The 25348-nt window shown below is 42.1% G+C and overlaps 1 protein-coding gene across 11 annotated transcripts in view; it reads left to right on the top strand.

The window, feature by feature from the left end:
• DGKI (diacylglycerol kinase iota) overlaps nucleotides 1-25348 on the top strand; it is a 226258-nt gene that overhangs the window by 175892 nt on the left and 25018 nt on the right. For 9 of the 11 annotated variants that reach the window (XM_030040174.1, XM_030040170.2, XM_030040167.2 and 6 more), the window contains one exon: nucleotides 18206-18231. In XM_030040174.1, the coding sequence (XP_029896034.1) occupies nucleotides 18206-18231 (26 nt within the window). Of the gene's footprint in view, nucleotides 1-14208; nucleotides 14445-18205; nucleotides 18232-19990; nucleotides 20089-25348 lie in introns of those variants that run through there. The other 2 variants (XM_030040172.1, XM_030040173.1) reach the window with 2 other exon arrangements.

The raw sequence follows: 25348 nt of genomic DNA on the forward strand, positions 1-25348 counted from the left end.
TTTGCTTAGCTGGAAAAATTATGTTTGGTAGATTTTATTAATTACAAGCAAAGTCTGTAGCACTGCCCAGAGTAAAGTGTACCTGTCGCTGCCTGCTGCAAGGAATTGTTTTCTTTATAGCTTCTCTAAACTTTGTTTTGGCTGAAATTTTTCATGGTAAGACTCAGGTTTTGACTGATTATTTTTCTTTTAGTTAAAACTTTAACAAAAAGTCAGCTGTTTCTGAGGACAAGATTTGTGGGAAGTGTATTGCTTTAAATTACATTCTTTAAAATAAATAAATCTAACAAATTTTAGTGCTAGCAGTGGAATGAACTTCATTGGAATGAAGTTTTGGATGCTTGACATTTAATAATGTGTCACCATAATACCAGGGAGATGCCTTTTACTGTCTTGAGAAAAGTACCCCTCAGTTTGCCCTGCTGCTGAGTTTGTTCATGCACTTTGGAGACACCTCAGATTCAAGAGTTTTGCTTTCAAAAGTTTCTCTCTGCACATGCTCGCAGAGGAGTTATGCCCCTCTCTGCTCAATCCGGGTTGCAAGCCTGCCCACCGGGCTGAGGGAAGGGGGGCTGCGCTGCTCACCAGCTGATCTCCAGTAGCAAGGAGAAAAGGGAAGCAGCAGTCATGGTCAAATGGAGACGGGTCAGGAAAAGGTGTAAGAAGGGACAGGGAAAAGAGGCTGCAAGAGCCAAAGGAGTAGAAGCAAAAAGGGAGTGTGTGCAGGAACTTGGGGAGCAGGGTTAGGGGATGGGAGCTGGCAGTTAGGAGCGCAGGGGACATACAGATGTCTAGGAAATCAGAATGGGAATAACGAAAAGGAGGAGGACATGGGGTGCATAGAATCATAGAATCATTTAGGTTGGAAAAGACCTTCAAGATCATCGAGTCCAGCCATCAACCATGCCCACTAAACCATGTCCTGAAGTGCCTTGTCTACGTGCTTTTTGAATACCTCCTGGGATGGTGACTCAACCGCTTCCCTGGGCAGTCTGTTCCAATGCCTGACAACCCTCTCAGTAAAGAAATTTTTCCTAATATCTAACCTAAACCTCCCCTGGGGCAACTTGAGGCCATTTCCTCTCGTCCTATCTCCAGCCACCTGAGGGAAGAGACCAGCACCCACCTCGCTACAACCTCCTTTCAGGCAGCTGTAGAGAGCGATAAGGTCTCTCCTCAGCCTCCTTTTCTCCAGGCTAAACAACCCCAGTTCCCTCAGCCGTTCCTCAGAAGACTTGTGCTCCAGGCCCCTCACCAACTTGGTTGCCCTTCTCTGGACACGCTCCAGCACCTCAAGGTCTGCAGATAGGTAAGAGGTGAGTGAGACAGGTTAAGGGCACGGGGGAAAGGGTCTGCGTCTGTTTCTCTCCAGAGTCTGGAGTTCTGGGCTGATGCAGATTATTCGTTATACCAGTGGGCAAGCTCTGAAGTGTGTTTAGACACTGCCTCGTTTGCTGCCAAGCTGGAAGGTGTGTAGTAAATGAGGCAGGGGATTGCAGCAGAGAAAGCAAGTATTATTACAGTTAAGGCAGCTGAATGCTGCTCTGGAGGACTGCCTTCTGCCCTCCATTTCCCTCGCAGAATTTCTGAATGATGCAGATCTACAACAAACTTTTCACGAATGGCCAGTAACAATGGGCTTCTCATTCTGTGCTTGTCCACTGTGAAGTAGGTTGGGTTTCTGAGAGGCCGTTACAAGACTTTGAAAGAGAGTGAGGGTCTGGAAACTGAGAAATAGGCTTTCTGTGTGCCTTAGGTTGTATTACTAAAACTAATGGAAATTTTGTGCCTGCCTTCCTTCTGACTCTCATTTTCCCTGCTGCAGAATACAGATAGTATTGCAACCTCACCTTAGAGGAGCACAATGAGGGTGAATTTCATGGTCATAAGAAACTTGGATACTATGGGGATATTCTGCCAAAGATGCTTAGGAGAAAATGAATAATTTTACATTTTGTGCACAGTGTTGGTAGTGTGGAATAAATAAATCTTGAGGCTGTGCACTGCATGTGCAAAATACAAAAGGATATCAAGCAATAAAACTTGTGGAAAGAATTTTAGCAAAATTCCCCAAAAGGAATCTGGCAAAGCACAGAGGGGACGATTCCTCCTGTACATGGAGTTCTCGTGGATCCTTTAAGAGTCATCAGTTTCCAATGTTTTACATCTAGTCTGAAATACTGTACAGCACTTCCAGCTCAAAGTGCAATACCCTATAGCCTGTCATTAGGGCAAGTGAGAGGGCACTTGCTGTGAGAGAAAGTGTCTTCAGTTGACTCACTGGGGCTGTTTTCTCAGTGGTCATTTTTCTCCCAAACAGGGGCTGGGAGTGACCCTCCTCCGATGTTAGGAGCTGATTAGACCACAGCTGGTCATAGCGTGGCTGCAGACTGCTTAGAGTCTCTCTGGCATCGCTCTGTATATATATATATGTGTGTGTGTATATATATATAACCTCTTTAAGATGAAGTCATTATTTCTGGCAAGTGAGGAGTGTAGCTAAAAAGACAAAGTATGCAAATCGAAGGATCCCTTAAATTACTTCAATCGATGAAAGTAGAGAAGAGAACATGTGATCTAAAAATAATTATGATGTTTGGTGTTGCTTTTGATCACAAGCTGTTGGGGTAAAGAGTAATTTGAATGTAATGGTTTTGAGGCAGGGGTCTTTCTGAGAGAAAATTTATGCTTTTGTTTTTAATTAAGCGAGCTTCATGTTAGTTAATTTTCGGGTGGCTTTTGATTAATGGTATTTCATGGTTTGCTCCCTTTCTGATGGCTCTTTGATGTGTGACTGATGTGTGGAGTGGGCAGGACATGAAACAGCGTCTTGATGCAGTAACCAGGAGCTGGGGCAGATCGTAGCTTAATAGGAACATCAAATTGGTGTGAATGGTGCATACAAAAAAACAACAGGAAGACAATTACGTGGACTACTGGTGCTTGGTCTTGAAAAAAGCTAAGTATTCTGGGCTGACTCCACTGAAACATGTAATTGGACTCTTCCTTTGAACATGAGTGGGTTCATCATTCTGATTTATCCTGTGATCAACTAGTGCAGTGAGATGGGGATAACCATTCCCTCATAGCCTGCTGTAAGCATTCATTGTTGGCCATGTATTTCTCTTCCTAGTTATGTGTTTGTCACCCTGTTATGTGATGAGAGCTGGAAAATTAAATAAAATAAAACCCACAACAGCATACAAAAATGAAAAGGTGACTATATCTTGGTAGAGGTTTAATCTACATCTTTTAATTGAAGTCATTAATTTTCCCATTGTTTGGGGCAGTAACAACCATTCTTCTAGCATCTGTCCAGCTGTGATGGTAATGTGTTTCCAAAGCTGCTAGCTGCATTGTCTGAACTGAGTGCATGGCTCGTGAAGGGTGGGCAAAGGTTGGCCAGAATGCCATCTGGTCCTGTCAGGGAGAGGAAATAAAAATGCCTGTAGGGGCTGGAAGGTGGCTGCAGCCCCCTACACTAAATAGACATTAATTAGCTAGTATTACCACCCAGGCACTGCTTTATGAGGCAAAAATAACCTAGTTCCTGAGAAGGAAGAAGAAAAAGGCTAAATGCCAAGTGTTTTAACTCAACCACAAGAATCAGATCATTGCCCAGGAAATCAGTGTTGACAGTACAGATGTTACAAGGTAGTTTAGGTTTTGGTTTTTTTAAGAGAAATCTTTGCGTGGTACAAGGTGAGAAGAGCATCAGGGATGCAAGTTTGCATGTAGAAAGGTGAAGGAATGCTCATCTAATGAAAGTTAAGAAAATATAAAGAGATCATTCTTAGGATTTGCACGTGATAGGCAGGAGCTGCCTAGTGATAGTGAACCTTTAAAATTTCAAAGGTTGGTGAAGACTTGAAAAATTCAAGTGTTTCCCCAAAACTCTTGCACTGGAAAACTCAGCATCACTTCTTAAATAGAGGGAGTAGTTTGCCCCGGTGTGGTTTTGTTGTGGTTTAACCCCAGCCAGCAACTAAGCCCCACACAACCGCTCGCTCAGTCCCCCCCGGTGGGATGGGGGAGAGAATCAGAAGTGTAGAAGTGAGAAAACTCATGGGCTGAGATCAAGACAGTTTAACAGGTAAAGCAAAAGCCGCGCACACAAGCAAAGCAAAACCAGGAATCCATTCCCCACTTCCCATGGGCGGGCAGGTGTTCAGCCATCTCCAGGAGAGCAGGGCTCCAGCACGCCTAACGCTGACTTGGGAAAACAAACACCATCGCTCCGAACGTCCCCCCCTTCCTTCTTCTTCCCCAGCTTTATATGCTGGGCATGACGTCCTCTGGTGTGGGATATCCCTTGGGTCAGTCGGGGTCAGCTGTCCCAGCTGTGTCCCCTCCCAACTCCTTGTGCCCCCCCCAGCCTCCTCGCTGGTGGGGTGGGGTGAGGAGCAGAAAAGCCCTTGGCTCTGGGTAAGCACTGCCCAGCAGGAACAAAAACATTCCTGAATGACCAACACTGTTTTCAGTACAAATCCCAAACATAGCCCCATACTAGCTAATGTGAAGAAAATTAACTTTACCCCAGCCAAAACCAGCACAGTTTTGATAGCAAAATCTGAATTAGTTTTCTGATTCAGATTTAGTCCAAGCTGCATCTATAAGATTAAGCCCCAAGAGTGAAGTGTGTATGTTTTAACCAGCTATTTGCACACCCGGACAAATTACTTTCCATTATTTAAAATCCCAGATGAGTACTGATTGCTTTCAAACAAATCTTATTTGGGTGAAGGCATAAATCACCATCTCATCTTCACTGTACACTCCTGTGTAGTCCTTGTAATAGAATAAGAGCACAACAAAATGCAGTGTCTGTTTATGCTTGAGTATCTCTTTTCTTTCTCTTCTGTTATCTTAGATACTTTTACAAATAGCTTGTAAGGCACCACTCTCACTACCTTGAAGTGGAGCATGAGGAAGTTTTGCCTAAAGCAGCTCTTCACCTCTCGCTAGGAAAGTGATATTAAAAAGGAGGTGGCATTAGTGAAAGGAAAGATGAGGGCTCAAAGAGGAGGAAAAGCAATGTAAAGAGAACTGAGAATGGTTCAGGGAAAGATAAACATAGGCTAAACAGGGAAAGTACTTTTAAGAAAGAAAGAAAAAAAAATACAGCAAATGGATAAGAAATTGTTTTGAGGGAAAGCAAGTTCCCTGAGTGACATCGAGTGGGAATAAGTGATGCATCTCAGTGTGGGGTCTGGTCCTGTATTTTGAAAGCTGTTACTATTGTCAGTGTGATGCAGTCACAATACTTAAAATCTTGTGCACATTCCAGATGAAAGGTACAATTTTTTCACTATTAGGAAATCTTTTCTTTAGTTGCTGCTGTAAATCTTCCCCTACCCCCATTTCTGGAGACTTTCTCGGCAAAAGAGGGCACCTGTTAATTTTTTATTTTTTTTTTTTTTTTTACACTGTAGTGCCCAGGCATGGTAAAGAATTAATTTTGTGTACTTTATGCTCCTGTTGTGAATATTAATTCTCTCCATCTGCTTTAAGATTTTAGCTGCCTTCATTGTTTTTTGAGATTTTCAGTGGGAAAAAAGGAATAATTATTGGTTTCCTTTGGAATTCTACCTTAAAGATATGTGCCTGCAGTTCTGAAAAGACATATTTCTGCCTTTTCTCATTCCCTTAAATACTTATAATGTAACAATGAAAATCTAGCAGAATTTTGGCATTGCTTGAATAATTTGCCTTGAACTTCATTTCTTGCCACCCAGAAAAAAATTCAGCTTGACAAACAATAGGAAGGCTCTTAAAAAGTGGAATTTAGCTGACAAAAAGAAGTGTGTTTTTTTCTGTGAGATCCCTATGTTTTTAAAAACAAGCTTTTCCGGAAATAGTTTGAATCTCTTATATTCTCTGTATAATCAGTTCAGTACAGAGATACTCATAAACAGGATGGGGTTTTTTATTTTGCAGTACAATCATTGAATACAAGAACAATCTGGAGACTCTAGCACTGCAGACAGAAATACTTTCCAGTGAAATTCATACTCTTTCCAGATTGACAGCAAAGAAAAATCTTGCTTAGTGCCTTGTGCTGCTTTGCAGCCTGTGGGATTTCAAAAGTTTCTTTAAGGACAGCTACTGCTGCTGGTATCTGTTACTATTTGGAAGCTAATTTGAGTGTCCAGCTTTTACAATTTTTCTAGAAGTTTTCTTTTTCCTTCTGGAGCTGCTTATACAGCAACCTCAAGTACAGCTGTAGATACAGAATGTACATGAATTTGTCAAATGATTTGTCATGAAACTGGAAATGAGACTTTTACCTGGACAAACATTAATTCACAAGTTACTTTTGAGCCTCTCCCACATTGTCACTTAATCTATGTCCTCTTTTCCCAATCAATGTTTCTAGTTCTAGTGATGTTCATCCCTGTCATAGCCAGAAAGAGGGACTCCTGGACATGTCTTAGTAGATTATGGATGGATTAGTAGACACACCTTGACTCAATCACAGAAAAAAGAAACACAGTTTAGAGAGGAAAACAATGCTAAAAGCACAGGGGATGGAGAGGAATGTTGGCATCAAAATATCTTTTCAAAGACTGGCCTGCATGAGGTGTGTTTTTGGTATATCCTGAGTATATGATGTACAGACTGTATGTGAGGTAAACGTGAGAACAGATGTTCTCAACTCAGGATTCAAGAGGCTTTGTGTTACTTCAGCCATGTTGCAACCATCTCAGGGTTGGTTTTGGGCATGGGAAGACCCTGGCATTTTGCTCTTACGTCTGAAGATGGGGAAGCAGGACTAGGGAAGGTGTTACCACAAACAGTCCCTGCTATGTCAGGGGATGAGCCATGGCTCTACGGTGATTGCACCCGCCAGACCCGAGGGACCTTTGCAAACAGCAAGAATCAGATGGTTCTGGAAACTGTTTAACACGAACTTTCAGCAACTTCTGGTGTCACCTTTAAGTGACTGAATACATGGAAAACCTTATTTAATCACCTCTTCCCCTGTTAATTAGTAGAAAATGTATGTCATTACTGGCAAAGTCGGGCCTTATCTACAGAGAACTGGAGTGTCGAAAAATCATGCTTTTTACTTATTAAAATTTCTGTGACAGTTACTAGTATTTGGTACTTACACATCATCCTGGGAACCCCCTCTCCCAGTAATACTGAGCTTTAAGACACTGTCTTTTGCTTCTGCTCTTGTTAACTGTAATTGGAAAAGGAAGAAATCAGAATTTGTTTTAGATTTGCATGTGTATGGCCTTATTTGTGTATGTGAGTGCAATGTAAATAGTGTTTGTTTTCTTCCAGAATTAAGTCTCCAGCCTTTGCTGTTGAGGTGCTGAATTGCTAAGGGGTTTTAACAACAGTAGGCACATCTGATGAGGTGGGTTTGTGTTGCTGCCCCTTCCATATGCGGCGGAAATAGAGTACATCCTGCAGTGCATCCTGTAGAATGTTTTTTTTCCTCATCAGTACTTATTACCAAATAATTTTATTATTCAGAATGTAGTTCCCCGGAGTGGACTGGGTGGGATTTTAGCTTCCTTTTTTCCCACCCACCTGCCCCTGAGCCCTCAGAACGAGGGCTCTTAATGATTTTTGTAGCATCTCAACACCTGATGCACAGCTGAGGAAATTCACCCTGCTGACAAATTATTTTGGCAGACAGTGACATGCAAAACACTCCCACACACCATGAGACTACAAATTGGCTTCTTTAGAGACATCTTGCTTCTTGACTGGCATCCCGCTTTCCAAAAGGGAAATGCAAGCAGTCCAGCTCTCCTCTTCTCCTTGGGGAGATTTCAAGCAACTGCTTGACAAAGGGACCTTCCTACCTGGATGTTGAAAAAGTCAACTACCACCTAGCTTGAAAATGCTTTCTGAGTAGTTCCAGTAGATAAGGGGATGAAAAAGAGTTTTCCATGTGGAATGTAAGGGTTTTTTTGTTGGAGTGTGTTTAAAGGATAAAATTGATGTTGACAAAGTACAGATAGCTGGTGCCTTGGTTTTCTTTAAGTGGTTTACCATAACAGCTATAAATCTGCTTTCCACTCTTCGGCTGATAGCCAAGGTTGAAGCAGTAGCGTTCTTTCTTTTTTCTCTTCTCTTGTTACAACTCTTTCTTTGTCCTTTTTTTTCCTTTGCTTCCATCCTTGCTTGCTTACTTTAGCCCTTGGATTGAGAAGCAGAATCTGTGCTGAGAAGTAAAGAAGCTCTACATCAAAGAAGGCAGGGAACATATCAAGACAGTCACTTCTTGTACCCTTGTTTTCTGTTTGGCTGGGTAAAAGAAAATGACATTTGATAATTTGATCTTTAGGGCCTACTGCTTTCCTGCGAGTGTCAGGCACGTGGTAACTGCACCTGGCAAGAGAAGGGTAGAGGGGAGAATGGAGCCGATGATGCCACTGTAGCTTTATGGAGTGGAAACAGCAGACCTATGGCCCCCAGTGACATTAAAGGCACTGGAAGAGGGGCTAGCTGGGTTTACTGGGGTGATATAGGATGATCAACAGAAAGAAAGCATGTGTTCTTCTGGGCTTGCTTTAAGCACTGTTATAAATATAAGGTGAATATCCTCCAGCACAGCAGGCTTCCAGTCCAATAAAAGTTAGAAAAGAAGTGAACCTTGTAGTTTTAGGTAATATGTATGTCTGTATTTTTGTGTACTTGTTACTTATTTGTAAGAGTTGAAGTAAGAAAAAAAAAACCCAAACATCCCAGTCCTAGTTTTCTGAGCATTGCACAAGAATAGCAAGCCTGTGTCCATGTGCTCTGTCCCTGCCATAAGGAGCTGCCATCTGCTCGGAGAGGAGACTGGTTCTTAATGTGCTCTCACTCACTACCAAGCTGTCTTATCAAAGCCAAAACTACTAAGCTTCAGGGCACGGGTACGAAACACAGTCCTGTACATATGTAATACACACATTGGAATACATAGCGTGTCCAAGCTTTCACACTAGGACATGTCATAATATGCATTCAGACTGTATTTATTGACACTCTGTTCGTATTCCTAAGTTCTAGTTTTTAACTGGCTTGCAAAGAGAATAGAAATGTGATTTGGTAAAATAACTGCTCTAGACTATCACACAGAAGTACTACTTTGCCTGAGCTGACAGTGTTAAACTCCAAAAAGTCAAACCTTTGCTAACTTTCTCTGGTTCTTCAGATATCTGTATGTTTGGATTTCAGCTGTGACTGGAAAGTGTCGAAGTACCATGCAGCAAAAAGCTAGAGACAAAGCATAGTCGTGTGAAAATAGGTCATCTTTTGAGGTTTGCAATTTCGTATTTTAGACCCGCAAAGTTCAGGGTGTTTGGATGAGGCTGGGAGCAATATTTTGACATGAGCCTTCACTTGACTCATTGAACAAAAAGTGAGGTTTTTCACTAGGGCTGCTTGAAAAATATATTGCTGAGCTGTTATTGGTTGGTGGAGGTATGCATGAAAGAAGTTTATTTCTTTTGGAAAATGTTGCTTGAAACAGAAAGTACCTGTGAACGTGGAATGGGTTTAGTATGCTTGGGTTGGGGAGAGATTCTCTGGTTCACCTGAGAACTGCTGAGGGACCGGCAGCGTGTTCCCCAGGTTGTGCGTCTTGGCATGGCTGCTCTGGAGGGGACTGCCCTTGCTCTTCCATCTCTAGGGTGCGTGTCCCTGTCCCCCGGCTGCGGGCTTATATATAAGGGTGTAGCAGGTACTGTCTCTTCTTAAAATGCCTGCCAAAGCATTTCTTGGGTGAGAGGAGAAACGTCAGAAAGCTTAAAAGCATTCAAATGGGGAGGGAGAAAAGTCATCCCTGCTTGCCTGCTGCTCCTCTGCGCTGGGAAAGGAGCACTCAAACCCGCAGCTTTGTCTTGGTAGCTGAGACTGAGCGAGCGTTTAGCAGTTCTGGCACAGAGGTGTGTGCAAGGGAGGGAAATACATGAGGAGCGGGGCTGTAACACAGAGCCTTGCTCAGGTTCCTGGCACTATTGATGCCCGTGGGCAAGCAGGGACAGATGGACCTGGCTAAATTATGCCAAGAGCTGAAATCAGAGAGCCAGAGGTGGCTTGGAGCCAGTGTAACCCTGACTCCTAGATTCTTGTTTCTGTGCCAGGCGTCTGAAAGTGCAGCACAAAACCATATCTGAAACTCCCATTATAAGTTTCATTAATTCTTCATTAATTATTTTATAGCAGGGGTGTAAAGAGCTCAGCAATTCTGCTCTGCCTAGGATTATAGAAGGACCTGTGTGTTATGCACATTAACTGAGGTGATTTTTTTTTTTTTTTTGGAAAGTTGGCAAGCAAGTGAGGCTTAATGCTTACCACTTGTTAAAATCAGGCCACTTATTTTTGAACATAATTGCAAGAATCTGTTTCTGAGGGATTCCTGTGTTTCGGCCTCTCTCCTCCCCAAACCACTAAAGGCTATTTATCAGGAGTGACTGGTTTGCTTTGTGGTAACAAACACACCATTTAGGGTAGCTTCTAGGTTGTTTAGAAAGCCAAACTGGCCTAAGATTATTTGGGTGGTGTTTTGAGATACTCAGCAGCTAATGTGCTTCATCTCATCTCCATCTAGCCTGAGGGCCAAGTGGGGACGTGACTTCTGCATCAGAGTATATCTGATGTTCTTGTAGTGTGGCTGTCATGGCTTTGTGGTTACCAAAATAATTCATAAGTTAGTCATATATATAATTCATAAGTTAAAGTCATATAATTCATAAGGTAAAGTCATAGCAAAATGATCTCTGGGTTAATCTTTTTTCTGGAAAAAATAAAAGTGCACAGATCTGTTGTTGAGAAAAGGGGTCAGATGATTTGTTACCTGATTGCACCTAACATCTTTTTTTGCTTTTTGTGTAGGATGTTAAAGCAGTGTATAGGCCCAGCCCCTTTAGTTCCCGTCCCAGGTCTTTTTCATAAAGAGCAGTTTCAAACAGCATCCAGTCCCTTGACATGCAGTCTGTTGTTTTGCCAAAGTATTGCATGGTGTCGTTAGATCTCACTTTATTTCTTTTAGGGTCAGAGCCACCTCAGCTACTGCCTTTCCTTTGTCTTTTGCCCCCCAAATTCATCAAGCGATTGACAGGCAGGTCAGTGAGGATTTTGAAGATTTAATTCAAATCTGGAAATGGAAGAATAGCATTTCAAAGAAGCTTGGATCAGGCCCTCTTCAAAATGAATGTCTTGCATTCCCCTGAGATGTGTTGGTGTCATGTGGTGATAAGAGAAAGAGAAGCCAAGTATTAAAAAAACAAAACAACAAACCAACAACAGACAACCCATGATCACCCTACAGTGATCCTGCTGGTTGTTTGGAAATACCTTCTTTTTCAAGGAAATTACACGCCAACTTTCTTAGGTCATGTTTTGACCTTGATTCCAAGGTAGAACTGTCTTTTTCAAGATGAATATGTTAGAACATCTCTCTCACTTCTTCTTCTTCTTCTTTTTTAAATCAAGGTTAAGCACGTTAAGGTTTACAGCTGATTTTGCAGTAAAATCTTTTATTCCCTTGTTAAGCAGCAATTCCCAGGCAACTCCTCTGGGTGTCAGTACAACTTCAGGTATAGCTGCATTGTGGTGTGCCAAGCCTTCATTCAAAGCATTCTACAGTGGACAGAGAAATGGTAAGAGATAAAAAGTTATACCGTAATGAGAAAAGATATGGAAAAATATAAGGGACACAGTCATGCCTGAGACACAGCAAGGAATACATCTGAGCTGCCTTTGTTTTACTACAAAGCCCCAAGCTACATTCCTGTATGTTGGAGTTCTTGTGAACAGCCTGAGGCAATGGGTTATGTGCAGGTAAAGGCTGAGGCTGCAGAAGGAAGCTACAGAGATGCTAGAAAAAGTACTGATCTTTGCCTTTAACAGAATTAGAAAAAATTAGGCTCTTCAGGTTGTCATTACAGATTAACAGGACATGTCTGAATGGATTTCTGCAAAATAATAAATAACCTGAATGGAATTTTTTAGATTCAGGGAGCATTGCTAGTCAGCATTTTCCCACGTGTGAGACAGTATGGCCATTGTCTATGAGAAATACTTGAGAGGAAAGAATGACAGGAAAGCTGCAATAGTAAAAGCAGAAAGCTTTGTAGAGAGACTCATAGAATTGCAGAAAAATTTAGGTTGAGAAGGACCTCTGAAGGTCATCTGATACAAACCCCTGTTCAAAATAGGTCCAGTTAGATGAAGTTGTTCATAGCCTTTCTAGATAAGTTTTGAATATCTGCAAAGCTGGAGATTCAGCAGTCTCTCTGCATGACCTGTTCCTCTGTTTGACCACCCACATGGTGAAAAAAATTTTACTAATATCCAATCTGAATTTCCCGTGTCCCAGTTTGTGACTGTTGCTTCTCCTCTTCTTTCTTTAAGCAGACTCTGGCTCTGTCTTCTTTATACCTTCCTTCCCATTAGGTAGTTGAAGGCAGCAATATGATTTCCCCTGAGCCTTCTCTTCTTACTGAACGAACCCAGCTCCCTCAGCCTCTCCTCGTATGTCTCTCCTCACATGCCCTCACCATCTCCGTGGCCCTTTGTGGAACTCGGTCCGGTTTGTCAACGTCTGTCTTGTTCTCAAGTCTCACAGGTACTGAGTAGAGGGTAAAAATGACTTCCATCTACTTTATGGCTGCGCTCTTGCAAATAGAGCCCAGTATGTCATTGGCCTTCGCTGTCGCAGGGAACTCTGCTGACTGACGTTCAACTTGTGCTCCGTTAACACCCTGCATCCTTTTCTGTAAAGCTGTTTTCCAGGTGGTAGGCCCTCAGCCTGTCTCGTTGCATGGGTTTATTACTCCTGAGGTGCAGGACTTTGCATTTGCCTTTGTTGAACTTGCTAGGTTGCTGCTAGCCCACTTCTTCAGCCTGTCAAAGTCACTGAATTGGGCATGTATAGAGTCAAAGTGAAAGTGTGGGGAAGCTCTCGGTAATCCTTAGGCTTTTACTTTTCATCAAGTGCCATGGCAGAAAATGGTGATGCCCCGGCTGAGCGTTATCTTTAGCTCTTATTGGGTCCCTCCAAGGACGTGCTGAGGGACCAGGAAAGCAAGCAGTTCTGCCTTTCTGCTAGTAAGATATGAGTCACTTTCTGCAGCTGGGACTGCAGGGGGACTCACCAGTCCCACAGGTGTTGATGCAGATTGCTGAATGAGGGGGTTTCCTCACCTTTATTTTAAAAATACTTTATGTGCTAAAAATTTTCTTTGACTACAAACAGAGAATATATGAATAAATCCCAATAGGGATGCCACTTTCATTTCTGAAGAGATGTACAGATGAAATGAGAAAGAATGGGTTTAATCTGAAAGCTCTTTCCCTCCACTCATCGCAGGCAGCTATTGTCAGACTGAATAAGAAAGTTTGCAGCAGAAATACATTGCTTAAGCAGGGAAAAAGGAGAATGGTCATAAAAACCAGCAGAATTGCTGCACACAGATTGTTATTTGGCCTTTAAATTGTAAATGGATGGTTTTAAATAGGCCTGGTGCAGATGGTTTCTGCTACAGGTTTATTGATTAAAATAGCTGCTTTACATCAGCTCCGGGTTTGTTTCTCCAGAGGCTTTTGTCTTCATGAATAATGTACGCATTTGCTGAAATTTTGTTAGAATTCATCTGCTGGAGGCTGGCTGTATTTCTCTAGGTTCCTAAGCCTCAGTTGACTAGGCTCGAAATTGTGACAGTCCCTGCCCTTCCCTCCTTAGAAATGAATATTCCCTCTTCCACCCTTCCAGTGCTGAATAAATCTAGTGCTTGCACATTGGAGAGTGCACTTGGAAACAGCTGTGAGTGTTTGGCTGTTTGAGGAAGGTTTGTATGATACCAAAGGCTGTCTTGGCTATACTGGGGATTAGATTTTTGCCAGCAATTGATCCAAAGCCTGTAAGAGTGAGCGGAAAAAATGCAGTGAGCTTTGGATCAGACCATTAACTCTGAGGTACAGTGCTGGTTTAGGTGGGCATGTCTCATGCCTTCAGTATCATAAGTCTTCCCATTTGCTGGAAGCTTCTAGTGAATGCATGACTAGGGGCTTTTTACGTTATTATTCAGGCTATTTTATGCATTTCTAAATATGTGTGCCTCATTTTCTGGGAGATCCTTGTGCATTTTGTGTTAAGCAGAAAGGGTACTGCTTTGCTTGCATAGGGAGTGGTGGAAGAGGCAACGTGCAGCTTCCCCTCGCAGGCTGAGGCTGGCAAGTGCTGTTATCTCTTCTGAGTAGAGCTCGCCACTCTGCCACAGGAGGAGGACACTACTGCGGGACCTATAGCGAAAGGAGGGGCACAAACAACATGGAAAGCAAATGGAGGTGATAACGTACTTCCCCTCCTCCTCCCTTCTGATCCCCTTCCCGATTGTCATAGTAATATTTGTCTTCCCCTTAACTAGTCACTACAGCAATAGCTCTTCATGAAGCATCTGTCAAACCAGGGCAGGAGAAAAGCCAGATTAATGCCTTTGGTGAAAATGTTTGAAATTGGGCTTCCCTTTCACGCTTATGCATGGGAAAAGAGCACTGTTGGTAGAAGACCTAATTTAATGTTATGATTCCAGAAATGTAGCCAGTCATAGACAATCTGGCCTGTCTTTACTCTCTTGGGGAGGTGGGGGGTTTCATAAGCCTTTCTTTCTACAAGTTCATTTTACACCAAGATAAAAACAGAAAAAAGTAACAGTTGTTATAAAAAATAAGCGATTCCATTCTGAAATGGCCAAGAACAGGATATTGCAGTGCCTGAACCTTTTCCTGAAGGTTTTTAGGGGTTTGATTTGTTTTGTTTGGTTTAACTAAATTAAATTTTTTTCAAGATTTTATTTGGCAAAGGGTTTTGACCCAGGTGGGACCACAGATCTTGGCAGCTTATTAGTTCTTCTTGAAGTATCTCTGACTTGTTTCTAGTCTTTTTTAAGGCATGGAGGTTGTGAGAATGATAACTTGCTTCTTTATGACAGTCAAACACACAGCTAGAATCATACTAGGAGGGCAGATGACAGGCGGTGGATAGATGGTTACTGTGTGGATGTTAGCAGCTGAGAATCCTCCTTTCTCAGGACACTCGTCTGGTGACCAGTGCTGCCACAGTATATCCCTCACACTTCTTACAGACCTGAGAGAAAGATGTGTGACCGGAAATATGAGCATCCACTGGATTTTTTTGCTGTCAGGAGAGTCCCCTGTGGCTGTGGAGTGAGTGTATGTGGTTTAGAGCAGGTCATTAGACTTTCTTTCTTTCCTCCCTTAGAGCCTCTCATAAGCATGGGGTAGACCAGACAATGCATAAAATGCCCAACACCATTAGTGTGGACTTTTCAGCAGCCTTGCTTCCTTACGTTATAGTTACAAGCAGGACTCCCGTTGGTGTAGTTAGGCCAGTACTTGAACTGTTTGGAAAATCCCTCCCCCTGCTAAAATATACAACCTGAAATTGTAGGAGAATGTTGAGAGTCCTCTCCACTCTTTGCCAAAATACTTTATGTTAGTAGTGCAACAAAGGAAGCCTAGTTTATGGTGGTTGAATCTTTGGTATCTCCAATGGTGGAAGCTCTCATTGAGGCTTTCCTGTGGCTGAGATATTCAAAACCTCTCTTTGTGGCTTTGCAGCTATGTCAAAAAAATTTGAGCTTCTGCTATTGTGTTGTGAAAGCAGGAATTGGCTCTCCAATCCCTCTGTTAACGATGGTGAAATGAGCCAACAAGCTCAAACTTTATTAGGGTGAGGCAGAGAGGGGCATACGTACACATCAAGATGCTGTGATTATATAAACGTTATTTTCTCAGGATACCAGGCTACACAGTTCCATGAAGCCTTTTAATGAAAACACTGCTAGTAGCAACAGTAGTACCTGTCAGATTTCTTACTGTTCAACCATTTGTGTTCAAGGCATGCAACAAAGGTACATGGCAGTAGTATTTTGAAAAATACCTACTAATTTGGGGCACGCTAAATATGCACAAAGATATTTTTCATCCCTCCCTTCAATGTTTTAATTGAGAAGGCAGTGGTTTTGTAATAGTGTCTCTCCTGTTGTTGATGCTTTAAGGAACTAATGACATCTGTTTTACCAGGCATAAAGAAGAGCCAAATTATAGGATAATCTGTACTGTTTATTTTACTGTTTCAAATAAAGATCTGAAAAGTGATGAAACTGTGCAATTAAGAAACAAAACAGAGGAATAAATTCTACTGATGCTGTGGGATACTGCATTAGCAATGGATGGAGAGTCAGGATACGTGAGCTAAGGAACCTGGCATGACTCCTGCATGTAAAAATATTTTTAAATACTTGAAAATTTGTACCTTTTGATATGGCCCGTTCTGCACTGTTTAACCTTGTAGAAAACACTGTGTGTTGAGTTTTGACCTTCAGAAGGCCTTCTGCTGGGGGTTGTGGAGAAAGGCCTGTAACTAACTGGTGAAAGCAGTGGGACAGAGTCCTGGTGATGCCTGGGTTACCCGCATTCCTGCTGTATTTCCAAAGACACGGCTGAAGTGCAAGGGCAGAGCTGGCCTGGTTGGCAGCAGAGCAGGATACATGTCTAGGATGTTCAGCAGCAATCAAAGGATTTAATGGGAGTAGAGGATTAATTAATTCTGATCCATACAGACACATTGGCTTCTTGCACAGTCAGAATCGTAATTAGGCAATCACATTTTTTCCTTTCACAGTGGCCATTGCTCCAGCTGTGTTGTAACTCTTTCCTCTCTTTCTTTGCAAATCTCTCTCTTTTTTGAAACTAAAAATTTGTATACCTTGCTAGGAAAGTTTCCTTCTTTTCTTTCCATCTTTCCTGTTTGCATCTACGTATTTGCATATTTGCTTCTGATGTCCTATAATCCCTCAACCTTTATTTTCAGACCCCTGTTATGGAATGAGATCGTGACTCCTTCCTGAGCTTCTTCATTCCTCTAAATCCAGGGTTTCTAACCTTGTTTCCGTGCCCCCCCCCCCCCCCCCCCTCCCCTGCCGACTCAGTTAAATATACATGTGCTCTTTTCCCCTTTGTTCCTTCTTTTCCCTTCACCCCTCTGTGGCTGCTTTTCTTATGTCAGCTTTGATCTCTTGCTGGCAACACTAACATTTTTAAATCTTTAGTAATTTGTTATTTTTATACATTGATGCAAAATTAAATATGTCTTGGAAAGGAAGCATGGGTTGCCCCATTCACTGTGGGAGCAAACTCCTTGTTAGCTGGGTGGGAAGGCTCTATATGCAGTTGAAAATCTTTGCTGGGGAAGTGCTGAGGCAACGGTCCAATCCACTATGTGTGTCAGTCTGGTCTAAATAACCAAGGCACATCCCAGATTTGGCTGTACAGTTAGCCCCAGTTTTGCTAAGCCAAGCTACCACAGCAAAGGGAGAAATGGAGGGCCAATACTTTACACCTCTTTATGTTCCTTTGTTGTGGGTGCTGACCAAAATTATGAGGATTGGGATCCTTAGTGATGGGAGCTGTGACACAAATCCCTGGAATTCAGTGGGGCCCTTCTGTTCATCAGCAGGGGCACTGAGAGGTCCCTCATGATTTATAACCCCCCACTCTCTTGGAGTATTATCAGAGGCTTAAGCCACTGGTTAGGGTATCCTGTAACTCTTGTGTTGCTGCTGTTATGTTGCTTTTTACTGTATTTACATCTGTGCAGACTTTTTTGTGTGTGTGTGTCTAAGTTGCTTTTGTGAAGATGGCATGAAGCGTTATTAATTATGACTAGTGTTTTATGCAAGCCACTACATTAACTCATGGTAAGAAAAATGGCCACCTTAATGACTGTGAGTTCCTATGAAGCTGTAATTTCCTCAACCACCCCTAGTTGTGAGGTTTTCTCCTGGCCCACACTTAATTATGGTCCCTTCAATAATCTCTAGAGGATCAGGGCTTTCTCATCAGTAATATTAGCTATTTCCAAACAGTAACAGTAGTAGATAAGTTTTTTGCCAAGTACCTACAGAAACTCTTGGCATGAGTGCTTAACAGCACAGCTGACAGCTGCCTTATGGACGTGACTCCATACAGCCACTCTGGTCTGCAGAACCTGCTGCTCGAGTAGGTCTCTGCCCTTTTCTGCTCTTTTCTTGTCAGATGCTTCCAGCCCTCTCTTCTAAGGAATAAAGAATAAAACCTTCAAATTCCTCATACCCATATTTCCCACAGTGACACTGAACCTTATTTGTGGCCTTTTCATACCAAAGATTGACTGGACTTTGTTGTTTTATTCCAGGTCACCAGTCTCTTCAGAAGATCAAGGTAAGATCTGTTTTATAGATACTAATAGCATATTAAAAATGAGACTAAAGACTAACTAGTAAGCTGTGTTTTAACACAGTTGTGGTGGAGAAAAATTACTTTGTAAAAATGAAAATCTGATGTTGCTCAGACGTTGTTCACCCCTAGACATCAAGTGCTTGTTTATCTAGCTGATCAGTTGGGGCTGACGAAAGTTAAGCCTGTGTTGAGCTATTTGTAAAATGAATCTTGCTCAGCCAAATGGAACTACTGCAAGTGTTTGCAATTTATTCACACGATTGCATAGGGCTTCACCTATGGAAAATTATGTGTGGGCTTAAAGGATGATATACGGTTTTTGTGAAGGTGAGCTGATCTCTTATGGCTCTTATAGGACAGCACCTTCGTAGCAGAGGAGATTGTATTATACTTTAGAGGCTTGAACGCATGTTAGCTTGGGTTACCACTAAAGTCAGTTTGGTAGCACAGTATGGAATTTAGTGCAGCTAGCAGCTTCTACATGTAAAAATCTCATGGCTTGAGTAGCAAGAGTTGCAGGTTATAGTAATATGCTTGGTCTGAAGGAGACTGAAGGATCTGATCTTTCCCTATGGACTAAAGAGGTTGTTTGCAGTGACTAGCTGGTTAATAACTTGACCAACTTAGGTGGTTAGAGCTAGGTGGTATAAATATCCCTCTAGAGTACGTTAAACTATGGTTGCATTGGTACTGAAATCCAGAAGTGTACTACAAATGAGGTGGTAATTGCACTGGCAGAGTTGCACAAGGAATGCAAAAAAAAAAAAAAAAAAAGGAGATTGTAACAGAGAGGAGAAAGTTCATCATGTAGCTCTGAATCGGGAATATTATTTTGGACACAAAATAAATAAATAACTGTTTTCTTCTGGCATTCAATCTGTATGCAGTTACACAATCAGCAAAATTTCTGGACAATACAATAAGGATTATTCAAGAAAGGTCCAGATGGGGAATAGTAAGGACTGTTGCAAATGGAGACATAAGGAGGTCTGACCCTGGAATTGTGTCACTGAAGTATGTTCACTTGGAATGTGGAGTGACTAGTTAGATATCAACCTATATTGTCCTTGGCTCCAGCCAAGATCTTTTTAGTCCAGTATAGTGGCTATCAAACATAACGTCATTAGTAAATTCTCTTCCATGTCCTTCATGTGTCATTTCTTAGTAAAGAAAGTTATAAAGAAAGCCATAAAAATGGACAAACATGTCAGACCAAAGAGGTATCTAGCCTATCTAGTCCATTCCCAGTGTCCAATAGCAGTGGATCCCCTGACAAATAAGAGCATGAGAATGGCAGAAGTATACAGTTTTAATTTCCTGGTATACCCTACAAACTTCCTGTGATTTACAGCTCATTGACTTTGTGAGCCAGAGGTGGTAGTCTTGTTTTATAGTTCACCTGCTTTTTACCATGACCACAGCTTCTTAGTATAAACTACTGGAGACTTGTGAGAAGTTGACAGTATGCCTCATTTCTCCAGCCCTCAGAAGAAATTTGAAAACATCATCGCCTAATATACTATTTCAAGACCTGGACTCAGGCTGGTTGTCGGTGCATAAGCTTATTAGTGATAGACTGCTCTTGCCTTTTCATTTCCCTTGCATTTATTCTATTGCTCCATTTTTATCTATTAATGGAGTAACAGACAGTGTAAATGTATTTCCTTGCGTATCTTTAAACTTTAGCATTTCCTGCTGTCATAATTCTTTCCTTCTTTCCACTATTTTTATACTGTTCTAGTTTCTCACAAAATCTTCCTGTTTGCCATCTACCATCTGCTGCCAGGGTCTGGCTTTTCAGGTTTGATAAACATCTCTGAATAGCCTCTTCCTTCCTTCTCTTCCCTTTCTCCCATAAGAAACCTCCTCCGAAATGCAGAGTGAAAGTCCTATGTTCCCTTGACCAATTAGTGATGCGACAGTGCTATTTATTAGAAGTTTTGTGTTTTGTGACCGTGGATTATCTAACTAGATTTGTCATCCATGTAAATATGTAGGAGCTTCTCTCAAACACAAAAGATATTCCATGCCCCAGTGACTTTTCAGAAAGAGAGGTCCAGTGCTTGGATTTCCTCTCTCCCGCTATGCCACGTAGAGACCATGGTAAATGAGCACAGTACCAGAAGGAAAATGTGAAAAAAGTGCTGTAGCACAAGCTCTTTTGAGCCTAGGTTCTTCTCAGTCCACTTCATGCATGTATGGAAGCATCTCAAATTAGTCTTGGTTCTGAAATCTCTTATCTAAATGAAAAATAGAGGGTCCAGCTGAAAACTTGTCTCTGAATGGCCTGTCTTTTGTGGTCTTTATGCAGACCTCTCCTGGTATATTTTTCTTGGAGTAGGTATCCAGGAGTCAGTTCTGAGACTGTTATTTTCATTAACAATGAGTGCTCAACTGTGTGCCTGTTCAAGATGTTAAACATTCATATACAGTTTTATAAGGCAGTAATACTTTGGGGCGCACAGTGGGGTAAGATCCAACTGTAGAATAACATATCCTCACTGGCATCACTCTACGTGCTGTGTTTCAGCTGCTCTTCCCTATTATGGGGCACATTTCTAGTGCTAATTTTCTGATGATGTGATGTGTTGGCCGTTATTGAGAAAAGGCACTTTCTCTGTTGTGTTGGATATTTTGTTTTAACTTCCCATTTGGTTCCTGATCTTCATTTTCTCTGCTTCAATCTTCAGTCCCCATTTCTCTTCTACTGCTTCTCTGTGTTTCTTTTCTTTCCATCATCCTTGTCTTCCTTTTCAAATGCCTCTTTACCCTTGACCATGAGGTTGAATTCTGCATAGACTCTTGCATTGTACTCCTCACTTTGGTTTCTGAATGTCCTGCTTCTCCTCCAGTGTGGGCTGCCTGCTTCAAGCATTAGTTGCCAGCAGTAGCTGTAGCATGTGTAGTGTAGTAACAGAGTTGCTACCAGAATTAGCATCAAATGTGAGTGGCACTTCCATTAATCCCTGACAGGACAATGCATTATGCTGTCTTGAAGAGAGGGTGAGGATAAAGCACCATCTGTCTGGGACTGGGCATCTATTGAACAATTGTAACAGCACACAATGCTCCTTGTTGTGGACACGTGTTAAGGGCACCTTTATCAGTTACAAAACAGAGCCATTTTAATCTGCGCAGAAAGGGAAATAGTACTGCTAGAAAATCCCAAACTTCAAAAGAAAAAACCCAAAGCTTTTAAAGATTTTAAAAGGTTTGTGTCTCTGTTCTTGGTACAGGTAGTTAGGAAATACATAACTAAAGAGTGAAATCATCATCTGCTTTCCTTTTCTTTCTTTTTTTTTTTTTTTTAATAATTAAAAAAACCAAAACCAAACAAACCAGAAGCAGTGCAGACAAAACCCCTAATCCCCAAATTCCCTAACTGACTGACAAAATGGAACAAACTAAGTAAATACCAAAGCATAGTCGTTTAGCCAGGGGATTAGAGTGATGACTCTGAAGAACAAAATGGAAGGGTTACCTGCTCAGCCACGTGGGCCCTGGTGCAGTTACATGCCCTGCAGCCTTGGAGGACAATGGTCTTTCTTTGGCTGAGAGTCAACAATGGGCAAGTGGCAAGGCCGCAGAAGACCTGGTGGATGTCATGAAGGAGGGGACAGGCAGCTCCCCTCTTAGTGAATGGTACCACCTGCTCTACTTTCACTCCATAAAGATCCCGGTCTTATGCTTAGGAGGTCTGAAGCTATTGGAAGTTATTGAAGAAACCATATCTATTATTTCTAGATCAGATATAGTACTGTGACGGGAATGCAGACTTACAGACTTCTAATGCATCGCCTGGCCAGTACACAGTCATTGCCTGATTATTGTTAGGTGAATGGTTGAGGTTTACCAAACCCTTCCTTCATCTAGCACCTTTCAGTATTGCACTGTACATTGTATGTATGCTAGATCGTGCCTTGCCCACTCTTATTCACAGACAGCCTGCAGAAATCTGTCTACAAATTTTAACTATGCTAATGCATTGAATAATCTTACATTTTACATTACCTTTGGTCTAGCTTCATTGGGTTATCTTTACCATTCTTTGGTTACCCTATGTGACCGAGTTGGCTGTTCTTCATCATCACCTGAGCAACTGAGGGAAAAGCTCTTCAAAAAAAGTACAATGAGTTCCATTTCCATTTCAGTGTTCTGAAAAAAATACCAGAAAACTCTTGAGTGGTGCTATTAATGGTGTGTGGATGTTGGCATGTTATTTATCTAATGGCAACTTGGAGCTGATGCAGCTCAATACTGGTTTTCCTAACTTCAAACAGAGGAACCTTGCCTTTGATGGAACTACTCAAAGTTTTAAGTGGCTATACTAATGCACCTCAAGTAGCAGTCAACCCCAGTGCTTAATCCTTATGTATCTGAGTTGCATTCTGATCTGGAGACAGGAAGTTCCAAACATTTATGTCCCTGTTTTCTTGCTCTTCTTGTTTCTCTATAAACCCCTGAAACTGGGCTTTTTGCGTTGTTTGCTTCTAGCAGACATGCTTTTTTGCTGCATCAGCATAACTTCTAGCAAGTTTTGCTGTGATTAAACTCGGGGTTTGTGTTTGGTTTTTTTTTTTTCCTGCAATAGATTCCAAATTAATGAAGGAATAGAGGACAACTGAGAAATTAAGACAAGAGGCAAATATATTTAAAGCAGAAATTTTGGAGACAGTTGGTTATTACAATATCATAATATTATACAACAGATGAAGATGAAGGACGATTTTTCTGCTTGGAAAGATGAACAGCGACACTCAAAGGTCTTTCAGATTCTGGCAGATGGTGGTTCCATGATGATACTTAGAGTCATCCAGTCTGGATATCCTGCTTTTAGGAGGGATTTGTGTAGAGCCAGGAGTGCATTAGGAGTGAAGTGGGTTTATAATGGTGACCTTCAAATTAGCCTCTATTAGTAGAGTTTTCCACAGGGATTGCTTGGCCTAGGTTCAAACTGGAAGCTTGGAGCGGGAGGTGTAATTCTGTCTCTAGATGTCCCTCTGGATGGAGAGAACTGCTGTATGAATTATAAGGAAGGGAGTGAACAAGTGTGTGCATGGAAGGCAGTGGCAGCTCTGTCCCATACAGCAAAATGCTTTGCTATGCAATATCTGCTCCTGCCTTGGAGGCAGAATGTCCTGTGCATTATAGTATTTGCTCCAGTGCTGTCTGCTCCATTAAAGAGAGGAAGTCTGAACCCACGCGAGGAGGAAGGTGGCTGTAGGAGCCCCAGAAAAGAGCACAAGAGCTGAGAAAACTTCCTGGGACCTCCAATACATGGGATTTCCTCTTGTCTCTGGTGGCCTGTGGGAACATGGACTTCACTCTCTCAACCTCCTTTCTTCTTTCTGGAGCCGCTGCCCACTAGTCTTGCTAGTCACAGTCTGCAAAGGGATGTTCTCCTCAAGAGTTTTTTAAGCATCCTGCCATCCTGAATAAAAGGATGAGCAGGGTACTACAGATGAATCCAAACACCTCAGTGCTGGTAGAATTAAAAAAAAAAAAAAAAAAAAAAAAAAAAAGCACCTCTGTTTTGTAGACAGATTCCTTCAAAAGAGAGAGGATGGATTCACACAGCTCCAGCTGAGAAGCTGTATTCTTCAGGGTGATGTTGCAGCCGTTTACCTAGCAACAAATTGAGATGTCTTGGAATGCTTTCTCTGAACAAATCAAAGACAGTACAGTGGGGGGGCTCCTGACTGCAGGTATTTATTTTGATTAATTAGCCACTTTGGGAAGAAAGCCCTCCTGGATAGTGTTTTGAAAGTATGTCTGTGGCCAGCTGAGCCAACAGTTGCTTGGGGATCTGCTCTGAGTTTGTTCATTTACTTCTCAGCTCAGCAGAGGCTGGTATCGGTGCAGACCCATGGTTCCCATAGCAAGAGAAAGCATTCTGTCAAGGCACTTCTCTAAGGCTGGGGGACGTCCTCTCTGCCCACAACCTTTAAAAGGTGCCTACATGCCAGCTCTCATCATATCTAAGCAGGCTGAGGGGTCAGTAGGCAGCTGGGAGGGAGAGGTCTGGCAGATGTGGGCATCTGAATGAGTAATAGGGAAAAACTGGGAAACGTTTCTTTCCAGATGGCCACTGCCATTATTCTTTTCCCCTCAGGAGGAAGCAGGAGTAAGGAATGTGTTGTCTGAATCAGGGCACCTATTTTCAAGTAGAAGCCCTGGGTAACCTTGCAACCTACTTCACTCCTGTTTTTTGTCTCTGGTGGAGGCTGCTCATGGTCAGATAAGAGTGGCAACTTGTTAAAGTAAAACAAGAAAACAATTCATTCCACCCACCAAAGACTCTGGCCAGAAAACAAATGCTTGAACTGACTTTCAGATTCTTTACAGGGCTACTGTGAAGCCCTAGCTTGGTGAGGAAGAGTTGCTTAGATATTACCAGGCAGAGGCACTGCAGCCAGCCTTGCAGTGGCAAAAACCTGATAGTAATGGCCCACCAAGTCAGGGAAGGAGGAGGAACAGTGTGGCCCACAATGTTCCTTTTTTTGCTATCCTTTTTATTTTTAAATAAAAAATAAGCCATTGCCTAATGATTTTACCTAGAACTCTCTTCCTGCCAAAGTAATGCCACTCTGTTGATAAAGTGGCTGCATTACTCAGCTAAAGTCTTCCCTGCCTTGTGTTCTCGCTTGATCAGAGACATTTTCCCCCACCACATCGCTCCTGAAAATGACGTTAATTGTTACTGTCTTGGCTTAAAATAAAAATGGTGGTAGGGAAAAGGAGAGGAATAAAGTGATGATGTCTGCCAGATGGTACTTAGTTTATCTGCAACTGTTCTTTGGGGTTTTGGACCATTTACAAAGGAAGTCCTTTTTCTTTATGGTCATCCCTTCCTTTTGTAAATCTGTGTTAAAGGGTCTTGCAGGAAAAGTTCGGCATTAGGGTCTGAATACTTCCACTCCTAACTATCAACTTCACTCTCAGCTCAGCACCAGTGCCACATAAACAATTCAGGGTGGACTCTAATTGGCATCAAAGTACCTTTAAACTACTCTGACAGTGCAAATGGGGCCTTAAAGGCAGCTTGAGTGTAATTTACATCTGCTTGAAAGCCTCTTTATCCTTCCAGAGTTGTATGAAG

The sequence above is a fragment of the Aquila chrysaetos genome, chromosome 17 (genome assembly GCF_900496995.4).
Source record: "Aquila chrysaetos chrysaetos chromosome 17, bAquChr1.4, whole genome shotgun sequence".
In the NCBI taxonomy this organism is placed as follows: domain Eukaryota; kingdom Metazoa; phylum Chordata; class Aves; order Accipitriformes; family Accipitridae; genus Aquila; species Aquila chrysaetos.